Source organism: Dicentrarchus labrax, unplaced genomic scaffold (genome assembly GCF_905237075.1).
Source record: "Dicentrarchus labrax unplaced genomic scaffold, dlabrax2021, whole genome shotgun sequence".
Classification (NCBI taxonomy): domain Eukaryota; kingdom Metazoa; phylum Chordata; class Actinopteri; family Moronidae; genus Dicentrarchus; species Dicentrarchus labrax.
In genome coordinates this window covers 5,332,768-5,353,672 of record NW_026136702.1, presented here as the reverse complement: position 1 = coordinate 5,353,672, position 20,905 = coordinate 5,332,768, and the positions used below count along the sequence as shown (strand labels likewise).

At 43.0% G+C, this 20,905-nt stretch overlaps 1 protein-coding gene across 6 annotated transcripts in view; it reads right to left on the bottom strand.

The window, feature by feature from the left end:
- LOC127372124 (spectrin beta chain, non-erythrocytic 1) overlaps positions 1 to 19,025 on the bottom strand; it is a 28,938-nt gene extending 9,913 nt beyond the window's left edge. For 4 of the 6 annotated variants that reach the window (XM_051415540.1, XM_051415565.1, XM_051415585.1 and 1 more), the window contains exons 1-19: positions 18,384 to 19,025; positions 17,683 to 17,772; positions 16,287 to 16,430; positions 13,490 to 13,636; positions 12,728 to 12,919; positions 11,686 to 11,772; positions 11,320 to 11,438; positions 11,055 to 11,169; positions 10,883 to 10,960; positions 10,666 to 10,781; positions 9,094 to 9,256; positions 5,148 to 5,293; positions 4,936 to 5,032; positions 4,355 to 4,504; positions 3,965 to 4,114; positions 3,189 to 3,445; positions 1,892 to 2,027; positions 1,338 to 1,532; positions 722 to 874 (exon numbers count right to left, since the gene is read on the bottom strand). In XM_051415540.1, coding sequence (XP_051271500.1) covers positions 722 to 874; positions 1,338 to 1,532; positions 1,892 to 2,027; positions 3,189 to 3,445; positions 3,965 to 4,114; positions 4,355 to 4,504; positions 4,936 to 5,032; positions 5,148 to 5,293; positions 9,094 to 9,256; positions 10,666 to 10,781; positions 10,883 to 10,960; positions 11,055 to 11,169; positions 11,320 to 11,438; positions 11,686 to 11,772; positions 12,728 to 12,919; positions 13,490 to 13,636; positions 16,287 to 16,430; positions 17,683 to 17,772; positions 18,384 to 18,878 — 3,030 coding nt within the window. In that variant the 5' untranslated portion in view covers positions 18,879 to 19,025. The remainder of the gene's footprint in view (positions 1 to 721; positions 875 to 1,337; positions 1,533 to 1,891; positions 2,028 to 3,188; positions 3,446 to 3,964; positions 4,115 to 4,354; positions 4,505 to 4,935; positions 5,033 to 5,147; positions 5,294 to 9,093; positions 9,257 to 10,665; positions 10,782 to 10,882; positions 10,961 to 11,054; positions 11,170 to 11,319; positions 11,439 to 11,685; positions 11,773 to 12,727; positions 12,920 to 13,489; positions 13,637 to 16,286; positions 16,431 to 17,682; positions 17,773 to 18,383) is intronic. The other 2 variants (XM_051415557.1, XM_051415547.1) reach the window with 2 other exon arrangements.
- Between the last annotated feature and the right edge of the window lie 1,880 nt (positions 19,026 to 20,905).

Below are 20,905 nucleotides of genomic sequence, written 5' to 3'. Positions count from 1 at the left end.
CTTGACCGCTTTTTTTTCTCTTTTTGACGAGGCAGTAATTAATAGCGTTGAGGGTTCTCTGGAAGTTATACTTCATAACATTTCTCAGCTACAGTAAGCCTCAAGAACACTGAGTTGTGGATGCCTGTCTGCTGACGGCACAGTTATTTCAGTTTGGGAGATTAGGTCATTTCTGCTCTTCAACGCTATCAAGTCCAGACAGCTGTGTGTGCGTGTGATAAACATAACACTGCCCAAAAATGACTCACATTCAGAACTTTACCATCCCCAACTTCACATCTCCAACTCCATGACCCCCAGGCGTATATACACGTCCCACCAGATTTACTCACAAACACACACACTTTGAGAGCTAACAGAACAATGAGTCACACAAGCATAAATAAATATCCTGTGTGAATAATAAACTTTTGCACGCTCTATGTGTGTATGTGTGTGATTGCGAGGTGCAGTTTATATAATAAATTAAACACAGCACAAAGTGGGGTGGGCTGGCCCTTTTTTAGATGTGAGAAAATCTGGCACAACAGGAAACAGACTGTGGAACAATGTGTTGGAGGCGAGTGCGGGAAAGAGAGGGGGGCTTCCCCCTTTTTATGACACCAAACAAAGGTCCATCATCCAAAGTCAATGGGATGAAAAACTGGATCACATTGGCAACAGTGAATCATTTTAAATGTTTACACCATAATCGCAGTGTGAGCCGGGATCTTCCTCTCACCTCCAGGTGGTCCTGCTTCTCCTGCAGAGCCTCTAGGCCGCAGCGGTCTGGCTCACACTGGATGGCCATGTCTGTCTCTTTCTCCAGGATGTCCAGGCTCAGCTCCTTGCTGCAGCACAAGCACTCCTCCACACGTACAGCCAGGCTGGCATGCTGGAGAGGCACAAAGTCATCATGAGCACTCGTAGGATGTCATTAAATCATTACACTTCACTGTGTATTATTTGTTTTCCAGTGAGAGCCACATTGCAAATTACTGTTTAAAAATGGTGTCATGGAGTCCCCTCTGTGTGTGTGTGTATGTGCTATTTTGACATGTGCTGTTTTTTTACCAAGAATAAATTGAATTAACGCAAAAACACTCATGCGAGGAGTGGTGGCGGCTCGTTTGGGGCCTATTAAAGTACATAGCCACAGACAAAAGGAAACCAGATGTGGCTCTATTGGTTTGTGCAGCTGTTTGTGACAGAAGTAGAGGGGACTTAAAAAACCTTCAACATCATCTAAGATCCTTATAACGTGACAAACATTGCGGCAACCATCTAATGAACTCAAGCTACCAAGCCATGTACACCACTGCCTATGGAGAGGTCAATATAAACTTCCATTTCCTTACCTTGCTCAGCAGCTCGTGGATGGCCTGGTCGTGGCTCTGCGAACGGCCTCTTTCCCGAACAGTGTCATTCAGCATCTCTACAGCCTCTCGTAGCTCCTCCACTGGGTCCCCCATGCTTTCTATCAGGGGGTCACCACTGCCACTGCTTTGGAGTCCCAGCAATGTAGGAGCTGAGGAAATCTCACTGTGAAGAGGCTGTTAGATACAGAGAAAGAGAGTTGTTATCAGACGGGGGTCCAGTATCATTGAAAAATATTTCTTCACATAAGATATTCTCATTTTCCCCTCTGGTTGTACCTTGCCATGCAGAGAGTTTGTGTATTTGTGTGTTTATGCTTTGAGATATTCATCACTGAGATATCTAAAGGTTGGTGGATTATTTAGCATGGCAAAAAGTGCTTATGCAAAGACACAATGTTGCTGAATTTTAAGAATATAATTTTCTAATACTATGAGCATCATAAATTCAACTCAATTCACCTTCATTGCACTGGATTTTTATTTTTTATTTGGGTGAAATTACCCTTTAAATGGCACTTTTGGATGCTTCTCACCTGGCCCAGGCTGTACTGACTGCCGCTGGGCTCCTGGCTCTCCTCCAGCTCCACACGCTCCAGGAACTCAGTCAGCATACGTGTGTCCTGCAGCTCTGAGTTCTGCTGGGTCAGGGCATTTTGTACACGATGGTACCTGGAAAACAAACACACACACACACACACACACACACACACACACACACACACACACACACACACACACACACACACACACACACACACACACACACACACACACACACCAGCAGGAATATTTTAATGACCAGCTACACCTTAACTATAATCCACATCCACATATACATATCTGCATCCTTCAGCAGAACCACATTACTGAGCCCACAAGCAGCATACTTTATGTAATCTTCATGTAATCATATATCATGTGTCACGTAAACATATCCTGTACTTCAGGGCATGAAGGTACCCAATCTGTGCAGAGTTTACATTTGAGATGGTAAGGGGAGCATTTCAAAGGGTATTTTTTCCAGAATAAATGAGCCTTAAGTTGCTTGTATGTAGCGCTAAATAATGACATCATCCCAACTGTCATACAGCTGTTTAGTGAGAGTCTCTACCTGCATCAATGGTTCCTCAGACTGTAGAAGTGTCCATCCCTGCCCCCATTTAACACCCCCACCCTGGAAACACTTAAACTGAGCTGTTTCCGTTTCTTTATTTTCTTTGGTCAACTCTGTGTTCTTTACAGAGTCTGAACTTGTGTTTATAGACATAGGTACGTCCAGTGAAGCGGCCAACACCATAAGGTCTTACTGAGAGTCGATGGCAACAGCCTGTCTTTTGGGGGCCAACCAGCAAGAGAGGCGTCATCTTACAAACATGGAATGGGTGACTGACACACTCTGACAAGCTGTGGGTGAAGTGCATGTCAGGACTGCGAGGTAGACCTCGCTAAGTGCTGCATAAATCACTAATGAATAAACTCGAGCATCGCAACGAATGAGCACATGGAGAGTATGTTTTGCCAACTTGGAGAAGAAAGGCAACTTATGAGATCTATGCATATATATTATATTTTTTGTGGTTTACGGGGTTAAATTGTTTGTCTTAAAGAAGAACTGGGGATTTTTATGAATAAACTCTTCCATGTTGAATAGCAGACATGGCAAGCAGAAACCTGTGACTTCTTGGAAACACTGACAAAATTCTTACTTTATTTCCTGACCACAGTGAAACCACCAGGGTCTGATTGTTCAGATCCATAACACCAGTCTTCCATGATGATAGACATCGGGGGATACCCCTGACCTCTCCCTCTCCTCCTCTGAAAACTCACTTTCTTTCCACCTCCTCCATGCGCGCTGGCAGGCCTCGTGTGTGCGGATGACTGTGGCCGTGGAGGCGGTCCACCTCCTGCCTCAGGGCGCTGAGCTCCAGGCTGCGTTCTGCTACCTCTTTCTCCAGCAGACAGCTCTCCCTCTCAGCCATGCTCATTGTTTCAGGGTCACCAGCTAGAGCAGATTCCTTCATGGAAAGCTCCACGGACTCCAGCCAGGCCTCGAGGCTACCCAGGGCCTGGAGAACTTTTACAACCTATACAATAAAGAAGCAGAGAGGCTAATGATGTATAGGTTTTGTAAGTGATTTAGCGTGCAGTGAAACAACTAGAGGTGATGTACTGTACAAAGAAGACAATAATAGGTTTACCTCATGGAAGCAGACCATGCTCTGACCTACATCTTTTGCAATAAAAGACTCACGCTTTCCAACTAAGTCATCAATCTGGGTGGATTTGCAGCCTCTTTCCATCCCATAATCGAATTATATGGCAGCGCAATTTATATCCCTTGGATTAGCCTTCATAAATTTCTGGGGATATACCTTGCACACTATGCCAATTAAGGTGGTAAAGATGAAAGTAAATGAGCTTCTAACCATGAGTGTATGTGAGCAGCCCAAGCTCTGAGCCAACATAAATCTTCTCACAATGGGAGAACTGATCCAGAATCATCCGTCATAACCATAAATTTCCCCAATAACTTCAGAGGTAAGTAACTTGCCTCTGTATGACTCAAGAGGAGTGCCTGCTGTGAGATATTTTATGAATCTTACCCTAAAACCCAGCTCCTCTGAGGCCTGCAGAAACACAGCGTTCCTCTGGTGCCTCCTCCGCAGCTCTTCCCAAAGGACCTCCAGCTGGCCGAGGAACTCCTCGATCTTGGCGCTGCCCGGGTGCTGTGCACGGACCAGCCCGCGGCCCTCCTGAGGAAGGAGCGTTAAACTGATGATAGCACGTGACGACTATGGACTATTTATGTTGGGAAATATATACCTAATCTGAAGCTTGTCTCAGATGAAATATCAGCTCGTTACATGAATACACAAACCAGACCTGTCACGGTGCCCAGTTTTAAAAATGTTGGGGATATTTTCATTCAAGGCATTCATCCTGTGCTTATGTTTTAAGAGAAACTGTGAATGTGACAGTGTGCCTTGGCTTACTCTTTTGACCACCTCTATCCTGGCCCTGTTGGCGAGGATTTCTTGTTCCAGAGCGTGTTGACACCTCCTGGCTGCCTCCAGCCCCTCAAAGCTGACTACTGAACACACCTGTGTGGCCATGGACACATTGTCCTTCAGCCAGGACAAAGTCTGTGATGGAAAGGAGAGCAAACAGGGTTAAAATATAGTTCAAAAGAGGAATATCTTAATGCAGAAATACATAGGAAGCACAGTGACCAGGATCCAGGTGATGTTTCTCATCCTGACCATTAAACCCACCCAACATTTGTGATAAAACAAAAAAACATACACACAAAAAAAAAAACAGCACACAGTCAGTATACAGTCACACTTGAATGCATGACAACTTAATCTCATTTAAAAATGTGATATAATGTCTGTGGCTGGTTATAAGGAAAGGGTGTAATAGTACAAAAAACTACAGAGCTGACTTGACAATTCATAGCAATGAATTCTGAGGTTGAGGTCACAGGATTTTACAGAAGATGAACCCTTTTTATTTCAGCATGTGTACAGACACTCTGGAAAGGTGACTGTGTGCCTGGCGGGGATCGAGTCACCTTGTCAGCAGACACGGTGAACTTCTGGAGCTGTGTGTGGAGCTGTGGGTGGCCTCGCGGGGCGGTGGCAAGCTTGGGCTCTGCTCTGGGCTTCCTGCTGCAAAGAAAACACAGACATGTGACTCCAATTATGACTTACATAAAGACCTTTCATTATGTAAGTCACAGAGAGAAAGAGAGAGAGAGAGGGGAAAGCCAGGATGAAATGTCACCTTTCACCCTTCAACTGATATCTGACGATGACATCATTTGCGCAAACAGGGCCGTCTCCCATGGGCGAAGAGGTGTGGTTCACTGATTGCTGCTCCTGGCTTTGGTGGCTCTGTGTTCTCCTACCAATCCCACATTCAACTGTACTCTGTGGACAAAAGAGTAAACGTCTCTGTAGGAAAATCCAAAAGATCGGCAACATGACATGTGAGTAATGTTTTGCTTTTCCTGTCAGCCATCCACCGAATAAATGTTGACTGGATGCATAAACATCTCAAATGGAGGATTTTATGCACTGAGCAGTCACTAGACAATGAGGCGTTGCTGTAGCTCATTGCTAATGTAAATGTTACAATGTGGCTGGAGGCCGGACAACATGGATAGCTGCCCAGAGTAAAGTCTCTCCTGTAAATGACACAAAGCATACCTTCTTACAAAGGCTGGCTATTCTCAGTGAAATTACCCAGACCAGACTAAAGATACAAGCTATTTCTGTGTGACAGCATCAAAGTCTGTAATAAAAATACTAAAGATGGCAGCAAAAGTTTAAATAAATTATAATTGCTTTATGAATGAACACATTAAGTCTAACAAGGTTGCCAACATGTGCTATACCACTCTGATGACTAAAAAGAACCATTGCAGTTGGAAATATGAGCATTTTTAAAAAAAATCCCCTATCCCCAACTCTCATTAAATAGGAGCAGTGTTTTTTCAGCCTTAGATACTGATTTCCATGGCCGTCTGCGCCGACTCTGTTTAGAACTACGCAGTGGAGTTTTTAGTAAGGTCAATGCCAGAGCTATAGACCTTGTCTATGTGCAGAAATATATTAAAGACGTCAACAGCCACTAAGCCTCTTTTACAACCATCTGAGTACTTTAAAGGTTGGCCAAAGGACTCTGCTGCAGGGATTCCAATGAGCCTTGTGTATCTGGACTATTACAGAAAACACAGTGGGATATCCTGATAGTTGGTCTATTTACCAACCACAGTCCACTGCAAAAGGTTGTCTCAAACATTGTACTGCAACAGGATCCAACAGAACCACTGCAAGAATGCATGTACAATCCTTAGAACCATTTATTCAAATATTGTTTTCATTTCATTTCATCATTGTTTTCATTGCTTGTGTGGTATGTATTTATGCTGTTTCTAACTGTATAATTTAAAACTGTAAAGCACAAATTGAGGTTTAAAAAGTCCTCAATAAAGAAGGTTTTATTTGCTTTGCTTACCAAAACTGGTTGGCATAAATATGAAATAATTAAATTAACTGTGAATTTAGTAAAACATTCTCCTGTGCTGAGATTTCTCTCTCCAACTGTATGAATAATGCAGACCATGCTGTGTTAATTGTTCTATATAACATAATGTATTTTACATATGCCAGTAAAAACAGTGCTGACACAAGTGAGGTCTCTGCATCAATCAGCAAGGAAAATACGCATCTGTCAATGCTTTCACGTTAAAAAATCTGAAATGCTGAATTTACATGACAGCCAAATAGCACAAAACAGCCATTAATAATAGTGTTTTATGGAGAAGCTTTAATTTAACCACGTTATTTTCTGACTCGGCTTATAGAAGAAGTGAGTCAGAGAGTTGGAGAAAAGTGTCGCCTCCAAAATTATGTGAGAGATGCAGTAAATTGAAGGGGTCTAACATCATTTACTTACATGCCAGTCATTTTATAGTCCAGCCTGAGTTTCATAGATGCACATTATCAGCCCATTTATGTGCTAAAGCTGCAGAACTAACAAACTACTGTGATTCATTTGACAGGGTTGATAACCATCACTGACGTCTCCTCCCCAGATATTTGCTTCTGTCCTTCATCCTTCACAGAGACTTCCACTGTAAACAACTCCTCTGGTGCACTCAACATCCCACTCGGCCATATGAAAGAAAGATTATGTTGGCCATGGCAAAAAATAGCCTTTTAATGATTTGCTATGTCATATTCAAAGGTATTCTGTATTTTTAGGCATCATCCAATCAACTCCTATTTCAGCATACTTCTCCCTGTCTGGGTACTGTCGATTCTTATCTGTTTTCTACCGATCTCTTCTTCCTCTGTCTTTCTGCAATGTGCTATGAGGTGATGTCAGCCAAGAACTATCACTTAGCACCAAACCCATCTGGTCTGCAGCCCCAGCATCTGGCTACAATTAGCCAGAAAAACAGATAGCCATGTTTACCTCCAGCAACAAGAGGCCATACCACTGCTAACACAGACATGGACATATAGATTATAAAGCATCTAACCATGCACATACATACACTACAACAATTGAATTGACCTTTAATAAAGAGTAAAATTGCACCAGAGAGGGAGAGACTACGAGAAAGTGTGTATGCTAGTGTGCACGTGTCTGCAGATACACTGAAAGTCCACAGACCTGTGCAGCTGCATCTCGTACCCTTAAAAATACCGTAATCAATTCAGCACACCCGGGAGCTGGAGTTAAAGCGCGCCGAAACTATGTGACAAATTACTTTTACTGTTCAACTGGTGGTTGTGCCTGCCGCTGAGTTTGGCTTTTGGCCTCCAGGGTTTTGTTCGGAGTGTCTTATTAATCCTTCCATAAAGATTAACGAGTGGGGCTCCCACAGACAGTGCACCCAGGTAACTCCCAGCTCCCAGTGCAATGAAGGCCACTAACTGCAGTGAAAGGGCTCAGGACAGCCGTGCCAATGAGCTCGGCGACGGTTGATCGAAGCAATTGAGCCTGGCTCACTGGCCTGATGGGCCCCTGTCACAGGTGTCAGGGCCACAGGGCCAGTAAGAGCCTGAAAACATGAGCAGGGAAATAAATGGAACCAGAATGGAAAGAGTGAAGTTCTCACTCCTCGAGCTTATGGGCACTTTGACACAAAACGAGGCCAAAGGCTCACTAGGGACTTCACAAGAGCTCAGGGTCAACCAGAGGAGAGGAACATTGCATTGTGGGCTGAGCACAAATAGCCACTGTGCATTCACTTACGGATTGTAAAGACATTTAATGTGCTAACTTAAAAGACTAAATATACACATAATTACTGGTTTTTAACATACCACACACTTAAGTTTCTAGAGACCTCCTATTCCAAAAGACGCTAACAGTATTTCCTTGTAGGTTTATGGGCAGTGGGGTTACTATAGGAGCACCCACGTGTTCAATAAAGTGCTGGTACGCCTCCAAGATGAGGAATGTCGTGTCTGAGGAATCCACATGCTCCGCAGATTATCCACTCACCCTGGACTGACCCACAGACCATCTAGTAATACAGTTTTAATCCAATGACTGTGTACTTTTGTTAGAGGAGTTGAAAGCCAAGATATTATTCTACCATAAAGTGAAATTTTGGGTTGGAGAGAAAGACTTATTTGCTCTGGCCCACCGTTCAACCATGTTGTACAGTCACGGCTTGACATTTTTCATGGAAACTTATGGAATTCTTGTGCCAGGGTAAATAACACCTCTAAAAGCTCTTCCTGTACAGGGCAATATTCATAACATTAGCAGAGTGAGGTTCTTGTCCGGAGATAGAGAAAACTGGCAGGAGCAATGTTTCACAACACTGGTGTTTCAGTTTTAAAGCTGGCATTCCTCCTAACCATCTTATCAAGGGCTTCCTCACAACTGGGAAGTTATTAAGTGTAACTAACTAGCTGGTAGGATGGAAAACCAGCAAAACATTGGGTGCCAAGACTAGAAGCCACTGCTCTACAGCACATCTGACAGACTCCCAAAATACTGTTATTTAGGAAAAACCTGCTTATATTGTAAATCAGGCATTTTCCAAACCAAAGGACAAAGTGCGTCACTTTCTGCAGCCACAGAAGTCGTAGGACTGGAAGAGGCTGAGCTCATCTTCTGCCAGCACTGATGGTGTTGTTCTCTCCCAGTCAGGAGCCACAGTGTGGTTTCTCCAGTAATAGAATGACATACCGAAGCTACTTACCACGCAGCCTTTCAGTCGATTCTGCTCCTCCTTCACCTCCTTTCCCATGATCCTTTGTGTCTCTGTTCCCACATTGCACTGGGGTTCTCGGGCTAATGTCAGGGGGTCAGCATCTTCCCTGGTGAAAGTGGAGCCAGTGGGAGAGAGTGTGGTCCTGTCACTCCTGCAGGGCGAGAGCAGAGCAGGAGGTTACTGTGGTGCCGACAGCAGAGCTTCAGAGCCCTGCGATGAACTCCAATTATGGCTCTGAAGTTTTCTACCAGTGTTTGTGTTATTTGGTTTAAATAGCCATGAAACGCAGCTGATAAGACAGATGAGATGATGTAATATTTGGATCTAAAGATAGCCCGCCGACATGAGAGGCTCTCAGCCTGAGAAATATTTGGAAAGCTGGAGATGTTGGAGATGGATGTCAGAACTGTGCGCTACTCCTGACTGTATAATGAAAATGGAAAATGTTCAATCTTTTCTGCCCAGATAGAGTAAAATGATTGCAATGTTTCGTCAGTCCAACACTAAGAAAACTACTCGCCAGCATGGTTATTCATGGTCCCCAGATGATGGATCCTAATGGTTTTTAAAATAATAAAAAATCTCATTCATGCAGTACTTTCCAAAGTAATGTTACAAAGATTGATGACTACCGGACATTTTCTCTAACACCACCATCACCTCAAAGTTTCCAATTATACAAGAAATACATGTCAAAGAATCAAATGAGCTGATATCCATAAAATGTACTACTGTTTTCCATAAGATGGTCATTATATTTTGGACATAATTGCAAAAAATATGACATATTTTACTATACATGCTGTAAGGCTGTAACCAATGTCAATAATTCCGTATGGACCACAGTGCACAATCAGTGTAGAAATTCTTGCAGTTTGGTACCACAGCGTTGAAATGTGGCTGTACCCATTAAGTAGATATTGCTTCTGATAGTCTAAAAAAAGACGAATGATGTAAAGGTCTGGATTCTTACTGTAGGCTATTAAAGCTACAATAAATTTGTTTTACTAAAGGCCATAAAAATTACAAAATATTCTTGTAAACATGTTTTATCTTAGATTCTGCAGGCTACTCGAGGTGACGGCAAGATTTTAATAGTGAGAAGAGAATGTATGTTGCCAAATTGACTCTGTAAGCCAAGACATTATTCACCTATAGTAATCAAACATGTGGCCAAAATCCAATGCAGTGCAGAAAACTAGATATTATAAACCAAAAAGTGGGTGGTGAGTGATGCTCTGTGTGGTAGTTGGTCTCCAGACATCCAGACAGACCGGCCCTTCACTTTGCTTATAATTTTTCACTGATTCAACCCTAAATTAAACAAGCCTAATCAAGAGAGGGAGAAACATCTTTATACAAAGCTCATTTTCGTTTGGAAAACGTCTTCTAGGTTTTTGCCAGCTCAGACTTTTAATGTAGGGTACCAGAAGAGTAATAACAGAAAAACACAGTTCCAGCTCAGTGGAAACCTGTGGAGGACCAATTACTGGGTGAAATGGCGCATGTGTTCACAGGGCCACCAGAGTTGTCGGCGCTACCCTTGGCCTGCTGTCTTACCTGAAAACCTTCTGAAGAAGCGCCCAGCAGTCCTTCACCTCACTCTGCTTCTGTGTGACGCCGGCAGCCAGGGCGGGATGGAGATTTGACAGCTGGGACACGCTCACATCTAACATCTACCACACACAGGCCTGTAGGTTAGGTAGAGAAGCCTTCTGCAACACACTTTGAGGATCTGATCAAGCAGTGCTGCTTTAAGTGAAGAGATGTTCCCTACCATGATTTGGCTGGCGATGTCACGTATTTCTCTATCTCCAAAGCTGTCCAGCTCTTTGGATGCAGATATGCTTTTCCTCTGAAATGTGAGACATGTATCAGTAAATATGAGAAAAATGTGAACCACAGATCTAAACAGAAAAGAAACAATTAAGCCGCCTGGGAAATTGTACCATATTATTGATAGCAAACAATGTATTATCAGCCTGTTGGTAGAACGAGGACACCTCCAGTGCCAGCTGAAGATTTTCATGGTAGTTTTTCAGATGAGACTGGACCTTTAGCCACCTACACAAAGCAGATGACAGTACACATAAATTCTTCTTATTTTTATCATATTTTATATATTATATTTATTAAGTCTTTTTTAAAAAATGTATCTCTATATTGAAGATGTTTCATGCAGCACATCAGTTCAGCTTAAGGGACATCATGTACATTTTATTGATGTGTTTCCTCCTGCTGGAGATGTTTTTGCCATCTGTCTTCCCTTGTTTCTCCAGTTTCAGGGCCAAGTGGTTGATCTCCTCGTGGAGGTTTCTGTAGAGTTGCTCATCCTGCAGCGAAACAGGAGAACACAATCCAACAATGACCTCAGCTGTCTCTACCATGCACCCTGGGAGACAGTACAGTCACCCATAGATAACTGACTGTGAAACCTCTACAAAATTGTAATATAAACTATTAACATATGGGAATGTGTACATTTTTTCCTCATGAATGTTTTTTAGCATGTGTAATGTTTATGATCAATGTTCTGTTAATTATTAATAGTCTTTCTGCGTTTTTCTTTACAATGCTCACCTGTTTCAGATCTAAAATTCTCCTGGTCAGCTGCATTTTGTCAACACTTTCCCCCAGGACATTCACCAGAGACTGCTCCTCTTCCTGCTGGCACACATAAAAGTCAGTGTTTATAGCCCCCATTTGTTAGGAACCCAACCATTATTTCTTTTCAGACGCACCAGGATTAGACCACATTAGCCCTGCTACCAAGGTAGATGCTGAACAGAAGTAGCCTTCAGCGTTAGGAGTGGAACTTTGAACTTGATACTAATGCACAGAGGAAAGGATGAGTGGAGGTAAATGGAGAATACCGTCTCCTCCGGGGAGGGATGTTTTATAGACTTCATAAGCAACATCCTCCATTACGTTCCCCACAAGTCCATTATCAATCACCAGTTCCCTTGTGCCAGACATGGACATGAACAGAGAGATAAACATAGGCACTAGATTGCTTTTTGATAATGACAGGCAGATGTTTTACACTGGAGAATATACACAAACAAGAGCTGTCTTCAGGATACTGAGCTAATTTCCTGTATTAGCAAGGGCTGTTTTTTGTGCCAATTATCTAGACAACTGTTGATTAGAGCTGTCCGCTCATATTTTCCTCTGGGCCAACTGTTTTTGGTGTTAATTGTTGCAGTAAGAGAGCTTGATGGCTTATCTGTTTAGATAAATTTGGAAAAAAGGCGGAGAGTATTCAAAGAGCTTGTGAACATCAGAAATATGGAAAAGGGCTCAGGAGTATAACCCTGTGGAATTTAAATGAAGATGCATAAAAATAACTCATTTGAAGAACTAATTTCATTCCATTTTCAGATTGGTGTTAAATTAAAAGGAGAACATGAATGAACCAGTTGAAAGCGCTAGCATCATGCAGTTGGTAATAAAATAAAATCCCAAACTGTACAGATTGCTGATAAACAACCAAAGTTATTAAAAACTCCAAAGGCTCAATAGCTCAATAAAATTGGCTCTGAAAAGGAAGACAAAGGGGGAAAAACATCCCTCCCTCTGTGCATAGCAACAGAAAATGAGAGGAATGTTGTTGTTTCTTTACCTTCTCCTTAATCCATGCCTCCAGCTTGTCCACTTTCTTGTTGAACTCCTGCAGGTTCTTAGCCCCTCCCAGGGCCCTTGTCTGATTTGCAGCCATCTGCTTCAGGGTCTGCCACTGGTCCCTGAGCTGGCTGAGCTGCTTCTTCACAAGATCAGAGGTAGGGTTCAACTTGCAGATCAGCTGCTCACCCATCTTTTGAAACGGACAGAAATATAAAGACATTGTCGGTTTGAGGTGTAGCACAGATGGAGCGGCCAGACTAACACAGAACAGTGGCTGAGTGCATTTGGCACCTCATGGTTTGTCGGAGTCATTTCTTATGTGCCAACCAGCTTAGCGAATGTTGGAAAACAGCCAGTAATTTCTTGGATATACCCGATATTCTAGTTCTGCTTCTGCCCTTCCTGGGCCGTCAGAGTGTCAGGGGAGGTTAATTATCAGCAATGTACCATTTCCAAACATTTTCTCCTGAGGGTGAAAGTATAAACTCGCTTGACAGAGCCGTCTGGAACACTGAGGGTCTGCTTTTCTCTCCGGTCGACTGGAAATGCCTATGAGACCATTATGTTATGTGTTATATGATCTGACAGACTCTTTTAACACCGAAGACAGTGATTAATGGTTACATTCAGATCTCCATTACCTGTAAAGAAGTTAAAGTAAACATTTAATTTTTGGATGTGGGTTGCTCTGATATGCCCGCTCTGGCAACCTGCAAATATTTCAGTTACAGTCCAGACCCGTGTTGAATCATTTTCTTACCTGGTTCAGTTGAATTAGGGTGTTCTCAAAGTCTTTGAGGTCTCTTTGAAGCGTCTGTGAGGCTTCCTCCCAGTCCTGCAGGGGGCAGCGCTGAATATTACATCCATCCTTTAAGTCTTGCAGCTTGCCTTTAATCCACGCCTCTGCCTACATCATAAACAGAGACAAAAATGTTAAAGATGTGCTTTACACACCATTTGCGTCAGTTTATAGGCCTCATTCAGCTGTATGACGAGATTCCTCTTTTAAATAACATGATTGAGGTTGGCTTTGGAAGTATTAATTCTGTATGTATATCATACCCACAGTGTTACTTGACTCACACTGCACATGTACACAAAGTACACTCATGAGAAGTGCATGGCCACCAGCTAACAATCTGACAATAAATGATTTAATATCTGCTGTGTAACGATGCTGTCAACAAAGTGGTAGTCGCAGTCTTGTTTCCCCTGATCAGGGGGGCATTTTTCTTCCCTGACTTAGAGTAATACGGAGCCTCAGACACATCAAGAACAGCCCTTTGTTCTCCAATGTCATGTTATGCAGAGCAGAAGTTTCTCTTGGCAAGTGCCTGGACTCCTGAGCCTGCATGAGGCTTTGTCCTGCCGAGCTGCCTTTTCTGGCAACATCTGTATGGAGTGGGAACTGCAGACCAGGTGGCCAAAGTCAGAAAGTGTTGGAAAGTACATGTTTGTTTTCTGCAAGGAACCCTGCATGGAAGTCAGTGACCCACCCAAGTCACAACAACTGAATGGACTAATAAATCAACTCAGGTTCTTCCACTCCTCAGACTGATCCTAAATGAGTCACACAACTGATAAATGGCAGAACGTTACTTTTCGCAGTGTTGCTCTTGTGTACGCACACAAATAAGTCATTATAACATCACATCAAAGCACAATTTCCCAGAGAATTTAGTATGACTGGCAATGAATAATAGACTCTACAGTAACCCGTCTTTTGAATCAATAAAACATCAAGACCGCACATGACACAGCCTCAAACAACTCTTTGCTCGAGATTAAAATGTGATGTCACTTCTCCTCAGAGAGGCAGGTCATTAACTTTACAAGGCCCCCGGTGCTGTGGAGGTATTGTTGAACAGAAGGAAAAGAGCTTGACAAAACAGGCCTGCCCCTATCTCCTCAACGCTGGCTCCCATGGCATTATAATGACCTCATACAGGAAGTCTATGATTCCCTTGTTTCTTCCTGTCTGCTCTCCACAACAATTGTCTGTTTATCAAAACGTACAGTAAGGCCTTAGTCTAGCCATGAAGAAAAGACAGCTAACGAATGCCGTTCAGATTGTATCACTGCCTCTGATTTCTTGTGAATTGCTTTTATCTGCGGCCACATAGAAAAACACCACTGCAGTCAACATAGAACACATTTTAAAATAAACTCCATGTTTGGTGATCCTAATCTGTAAGCAGCACTCAGTCTTTTTCAGTCTGTTTCTCATTTCTACAAGCTTCAAGTGAAGCCATTTTTAGCATTTTAACTGAAAAACGAGGTCAGAGTGTGCACATCTTTACACTTCATAAAATGTTTACCAACAAGCCAAATTTTTTTGCCTCTCTAATAACGCAACTTGGCCCTGAACTGACCGTGGGGAGACAAAGTTTCTCTACTTTCTCTATCATGGAAATGTGATGGCGTAAAGCGAGACGTTTTGCAGAGCAGCCTCGAAGACAGATGGCCCTCAACGAAGCCGTGCTTCTCCATGTGGTGACCTGCTTTGCTCTCCTAGCTTGAAACATTGGGGGCCTTTAAAAGTCTCTCCCTGGGAAACTCACTTCCACTTCCACAGCAATGTAATACTGTAATAACACATTTTCATCAGCGATAGCAGTCAACCAAATCCCTGTAAAACAAGCAGGTCCCCAGGCACCCAAATCTCTGGCTATTTAAAGTACATTCTCCAGTAAAGTTAAAACAAAAGGCTTTTCCTCCAAAAGCAACAGATACGCAACCTCCACTTAAGAGCAAAGGGGCTGCTAAGCTTGTTAACATTAACGACGTGCTACAGAGCTGTTTTCAACACATACATACATCATGTGTTTCCTTCAGCTGACACGTCCAAAATGAATTTCTTATTACTGGAAGTTAGCAGCCTATCACTTGGACACTTGCTCAACAGAGGTTTCATGACAAAGCCAACTGCTGGACAAAATGTCCCTCAGTCGAACTCACTGAAAAATGTCCTTGTACAGCGGGGTGGACGCAGCGATGAGATAACACAACCAGTTGTGCTGCTTGGCTGAGCCTCTCTGGGCCATAGGCGTGAAGAGATGGAGCCAAACAATGATCTCATCCCTAAATAATTGCTTCACTTGTGGCGGTTTCCCCTCCCTCCCTTCCCTCAGCCGAACACAGCTCATACAGTTCTCGGGACAAAATAAGAACCAGTACATATTTTGTCCTCCTCTGAGGGTCATGCGACAGGCAGCTTCCAGTGTGACTTCATCTCAACAGCGTAACTTGTTGCTTTTCGAGATAAATCCCACTCCAGCTTCTTTTCATTTACAATTATTACATCAGAGGAGATGAGATATTCTGATAAGTTAACTTACTGTGGTTCAGTTTTTAAAATGATTTAAAACATCTCCATCTGCACATTCTGGAAAAGTGGAGTGGAAAAAGCACACTCTCCTCAAACATTTGATCATTTTTCCAATTATGTGAGGGAAAACAGGAACGTAAGAGGACGTAGGAGTTCAAACTCCCCTGACTGACCATGACAAACTGCTCATATTGATATTATATCATATTGTACGCATGCTAGATTTTACCTGGAGCACTTCCTTGTTGAAGAGCGAGTTGCGCTGAGTGAAGGAGTCACTCTGGGACGTAACAGCGGCAGACGCTTCATTCTGAGTGTGTAGATGACTTTCTTTCCTCTGAGGTTCTTTCTTCTGTGATTCAGGCATTGCAATCTGTGAGAGAGCAGACAACAAAGTGTAGAAAACCATGATGCCAATTTGACTGCAACTTGAATCTTTTTAATTAGATAAAACCTGAACACCAGATAATGCTTGCCTCTGATAAAACCTCTAAGAAGGAGGTACAGCTCTCCAGCTATAATCACCTCACAGTGAGGGGATATTTAAGTGTCCATTCATGTTAAAAACTGCTTTTTTCCCCCCATACTGAGACATTACAAACTTGTGTCAGACTGGCCCCAAGGCCCCTCTTAACAAAATCCTACTGTCAGCGCTACGTGATATGAAATGAACACGACTGGCACAGCTTCACTAATGGACGAGCGTCCCTGCTGCTCTACAATCAGGAAACATCTGGGCACACGAAGGAAGCAGGAGTGGACAGATCCTCGGATGTCTGACGTTTTTTACTGTCAGCCTCACATGTAAACACATCACCTTTCAAGGACTTTGGTAGATCATGTTCACTCTCTCATACCTGAACAGGTAAAGGCACCACCGTCTTCTCACATATAATTATAACCATTTTTGCCCATTTGCATGAATAATATATCAGAGGAGGAAAAGCAAAGTATTGTTGTGGTAGAATAAGAGGTGATGTAGATGAGTACTGTAGTTTTTTTTGTCCTAAAAGGGGAAATGAGGCCATTGCTGTGTCAGTGTGTTATTATAAGCAGCCACCATGAGGACTTCAGCAAGCCTTTTCTTTTGTTAACATCTTCCCTGACCTCATGTTTTCCAGTGGGCCCTGCCTCAGCAGGGTCTGCTGTAACAGAGCACTTCATCCACAACACACACTGATGACTTCAACAAGAAACAGGCCAAATCCAACAGTCCATTGACTTTAAACAATATCCTACAATATACTGTTTTTCTCCTGTAGACTGTTTCTTTAATAAATTAGAGCCAAACAAGAGGAAACAACAGAGTATTTGTGTGGCGTTCAAAGACACGTTGCTCCCATAACTCGTTTTCCACCTCTGTGTAACTTTGCTCCAAATGTATAATATAATAAAAAGTATTTAAGTTTGGCGAACACAGCACATGACTTCACTTCCTCAACTCCACAGCTGGCTATAAAGACCCCACTGCCTCACAACAAAATAATCTTTCCTAAAAGTCTGAATGAAGTTGGATTGAATATGATACTGAAATGGGTTTAAATTAAACTTCCATTTAGAGGAATAAAAACAAAGAAAGTCATTTTTCTCTAAAGCTAAGGTTGTCATATTAAATGTAAGCCTACCTGTTGGACGGATCTGTCTCCGTTCAGTCTCACCCTCGTTTGTTCCTGCGTGGGCTGAAATTCATCACTGCTGTCTTTTCTGAGTAAAACCTAAAACATTCAGATAAAAGCAGCTGCCGGTAAGTGCTGGAAAAAAACCATAAATTAGTTGCTATAACAAGCAACATTGAGACAGACAACATTTTATACATTTCAACAAGACCTCTTAAAATAAATATCTCGATCGAAGTTTCGATAACAGCAACAAGATTTTACATTCCGATAGGATAAATATGTCAAACAATATATATCATAAAGATATTGTTTTAAAACCTCAAAAATCCCAAATAATTCAAGGAATACTCGACAGTTAAACCCATTTGAGCTCTTCAGGTGCAGCTTCATTATTCGCACTGTATGCTGAAAAATTCCACAAACTTTCCATGCTGAGTTTGAGGTCAATTTCTTTGCTTCTAGATATCAATAATTTTATTAAAATGGTTAAAAGTAAAAGAATTATCATCTAAACTTTATGTAACTAAAACAACATTTTACACTTAGGCTCTCTTTGAAAATATTTATAATTATATTGAGTAAAAAAAAAGGTTTTATTCTAATAAGTGCTTTTAATTATACAGCAATATTAAAAAAAAAGAAATCTGAGTGTGATATTTATTATTTGCTTGATTATTAGATTTGCATTAGTAAAGTGTGTCCTGTACCTTGAAGTGAGAACTGGGCTTATTCTCACAGCTCACACCTACAATCCTGGGCAGATGTGGATCTGATGTGCTGGTGACGTTATTGTTGTTATTGTTGTTTTCAGATGTGGACCCTGTGATTGAAAGCTGTGCTGGTCCCACTGACACCTTGTTCTCTGGTCTGTCTTTACTCCCAGAGATTGTGATCTTCTTGATGGATCTGGACACCGCAGAGGGAGAGGCAACGTTCTGGTTCAGGTGGTCCTCGGCTGCCATGTCCTGCTGTTTGTGTTCCACTACCTGCTTGACGATGGGTGAGACGAGGCAGGGGCCATGTGCACAGACCTGGGATCGACTGAGGTAGAGCGAGTTCAGGTTGTGCTGTAGAGTGCAGTTATCCAAACTCTGGCTCTGAAGATAACTCTGTGTAAACTCCTGGCATTTTGGCACAGCTGGGACTGACAACCTCGTCCCAATGGTGAAGGGCTGGACCTTCCTCACAATGCTTTCAGACATTGCCGGTGTCCAATTAGGAAAACAAAATATGCTGAAGTCCAAATGGGCATTGAAAAAAAGTCTGTCACATTCCTTTGTACACTCTCCTTACTCACCAGTTCTGTTTGTCCAGTCTCTGTTCAGCAGGCAAGTGGAGGGCTGAACGAAAAGTGGAGGGAGAGCTCAGTTCTCCACCTTCTTGTGCATGTTGAGAATGCACAGCACACAGCCCAGGACGGCTTCCTTGGACTCCTGGGATCGAATGCGGTCCCAGACGTGGCGCAGTGCCGTGCCAAGGTGGGCAGCGCCTGTAGAGAGGGTTCTCCTGAGGAACTGTGCCACTGAGCCTGCCAGTCTGCTACTGAGGAGCCTGATAACCAGGGACCGCAGCAAGATGAAAACTGCTGGCATGCTGCCTGACTGAAAAAAAAACTGAAAAAAAAGAAAGCTCAAAAAAGGAGGGGGAAGGAGGAGGGTTGTTACGAGAGGGGATGAAGTCACCACCTCTCCTCTCTCTCTCTCTCTCTCTCTCTCTCTCTCCCTTTTTCTCTCTCTCTATCTCTCTCTCTCTGTCAGGAACAGAGCGGAGAGGGGGCTGTAAAGCCTGGCTGTCAAAACTTCCCCTCTGAACCCGAACAGAAAATCTGCCCAGATAAGAGGCGAGGAGTAATGGAGTCAGAGGGAGAGACCTCTGTCAGACCTCTTCAACCACAGCTTATCCTCTATGAGGTAATATCCTCAGCTGAAACAAAGTCACACACTGCCTCTACCTTACCTCTACCTTGAAGTGGAACAGATTCAGCCCTGAAGTGTTCTGCTTTGTTCCAGCGCAAAGACTTGCAAGACAAAAGAAAAATGTATGTCAAAGGCAGTCAGTTTTTTAAGAAAATCCAGGGTAAAATCTGAAGAGAGAGAACAAGCTTCAGAAGCTCATGCGAGCTGCGTCTCTGCAGGAGTGAGAGTGCTTTCCTCAAGCTCAGAGCCTCCTCTTTCCTCATCAGCAAGGAGCAGTTGTCTCTGCTGAATGGAACAGAGCAGCCCTGTCGCTATGCTCCTTAAACCTCAGAACTGCTGGCATGACAAGTGTGTGGGAGCAGGGGGCGAATAACATTCAAACAGATGATGACCCCCCCACCACCACTCCTTGATGATGGCTAGGGTTCAACGGAGCACATGTTGGGCTGACTGATTGGAATGGCAGGGGTGGCGTGCGTATGTCAGGGAAGCAGGGATTACTGAAGAGAGCAGACAGCAGAGAAAATATTTGCAGGGTGCAGAGAGGAGAATCTGCTTCCACTGGTGAAAGCTTTCCCAAAAAAGGAACTCTCACTCTTCACTCTGCTGCCCTCTGATTTGACCCCAGCACCTGGTTCAATGGCTCTCAGAAGCAGTTCAGCTACGGCAAAAAAACCCAGTCAATATAAGGATTTTATAAAATAGCACTTTTGGAATTTGTGTTCACAAAATATCAACCCATACAGTAAAATGATTCCCTAATGTCTCCAGTGTTACTGTATATACAGCCAGCGGTGGGACGACGGTCACTCGGTAGGGCCCAATGTGGCAGAGGTGGCCCTGGAGAGGACATGGTTAATGGCGCTTTTAAAAGAGCTCTGGTTTCATGATGAAGTCATCTAAGGAAGAGATTTAATGCGTTGCAGCTTGAAATCAGAGATAAATTCTGCGCAGGCTGGGTGGTGTTCAGGGAAGGCTGGATGGGTGGAGTTCAAGGGGTTTGGCTGACTTTAAAATGCCATTTCCTCATATTGCTGGGTGAGTGGCTCTAAAAGTGTGCAATTTATGTGTGCAGTGGGTACACTGTGGGACTGTGACACTGCCGTATGCCAAAATGTTGGTTGTGTTCAACTGGAACACTTGGAAACGTGGATCGTTTTTAATTTAGGATAATTATTTCTCAGTCAAAAAATATATACACATATATCTCTTTGCAAGTCATAAAGGGAAACAAGCCCACTGAGAGCGGTTACGGAAAATGTGTGATTCATAGTTTAGCCTTACAGTTTTTTAAAATCCATAATAGTAATCCA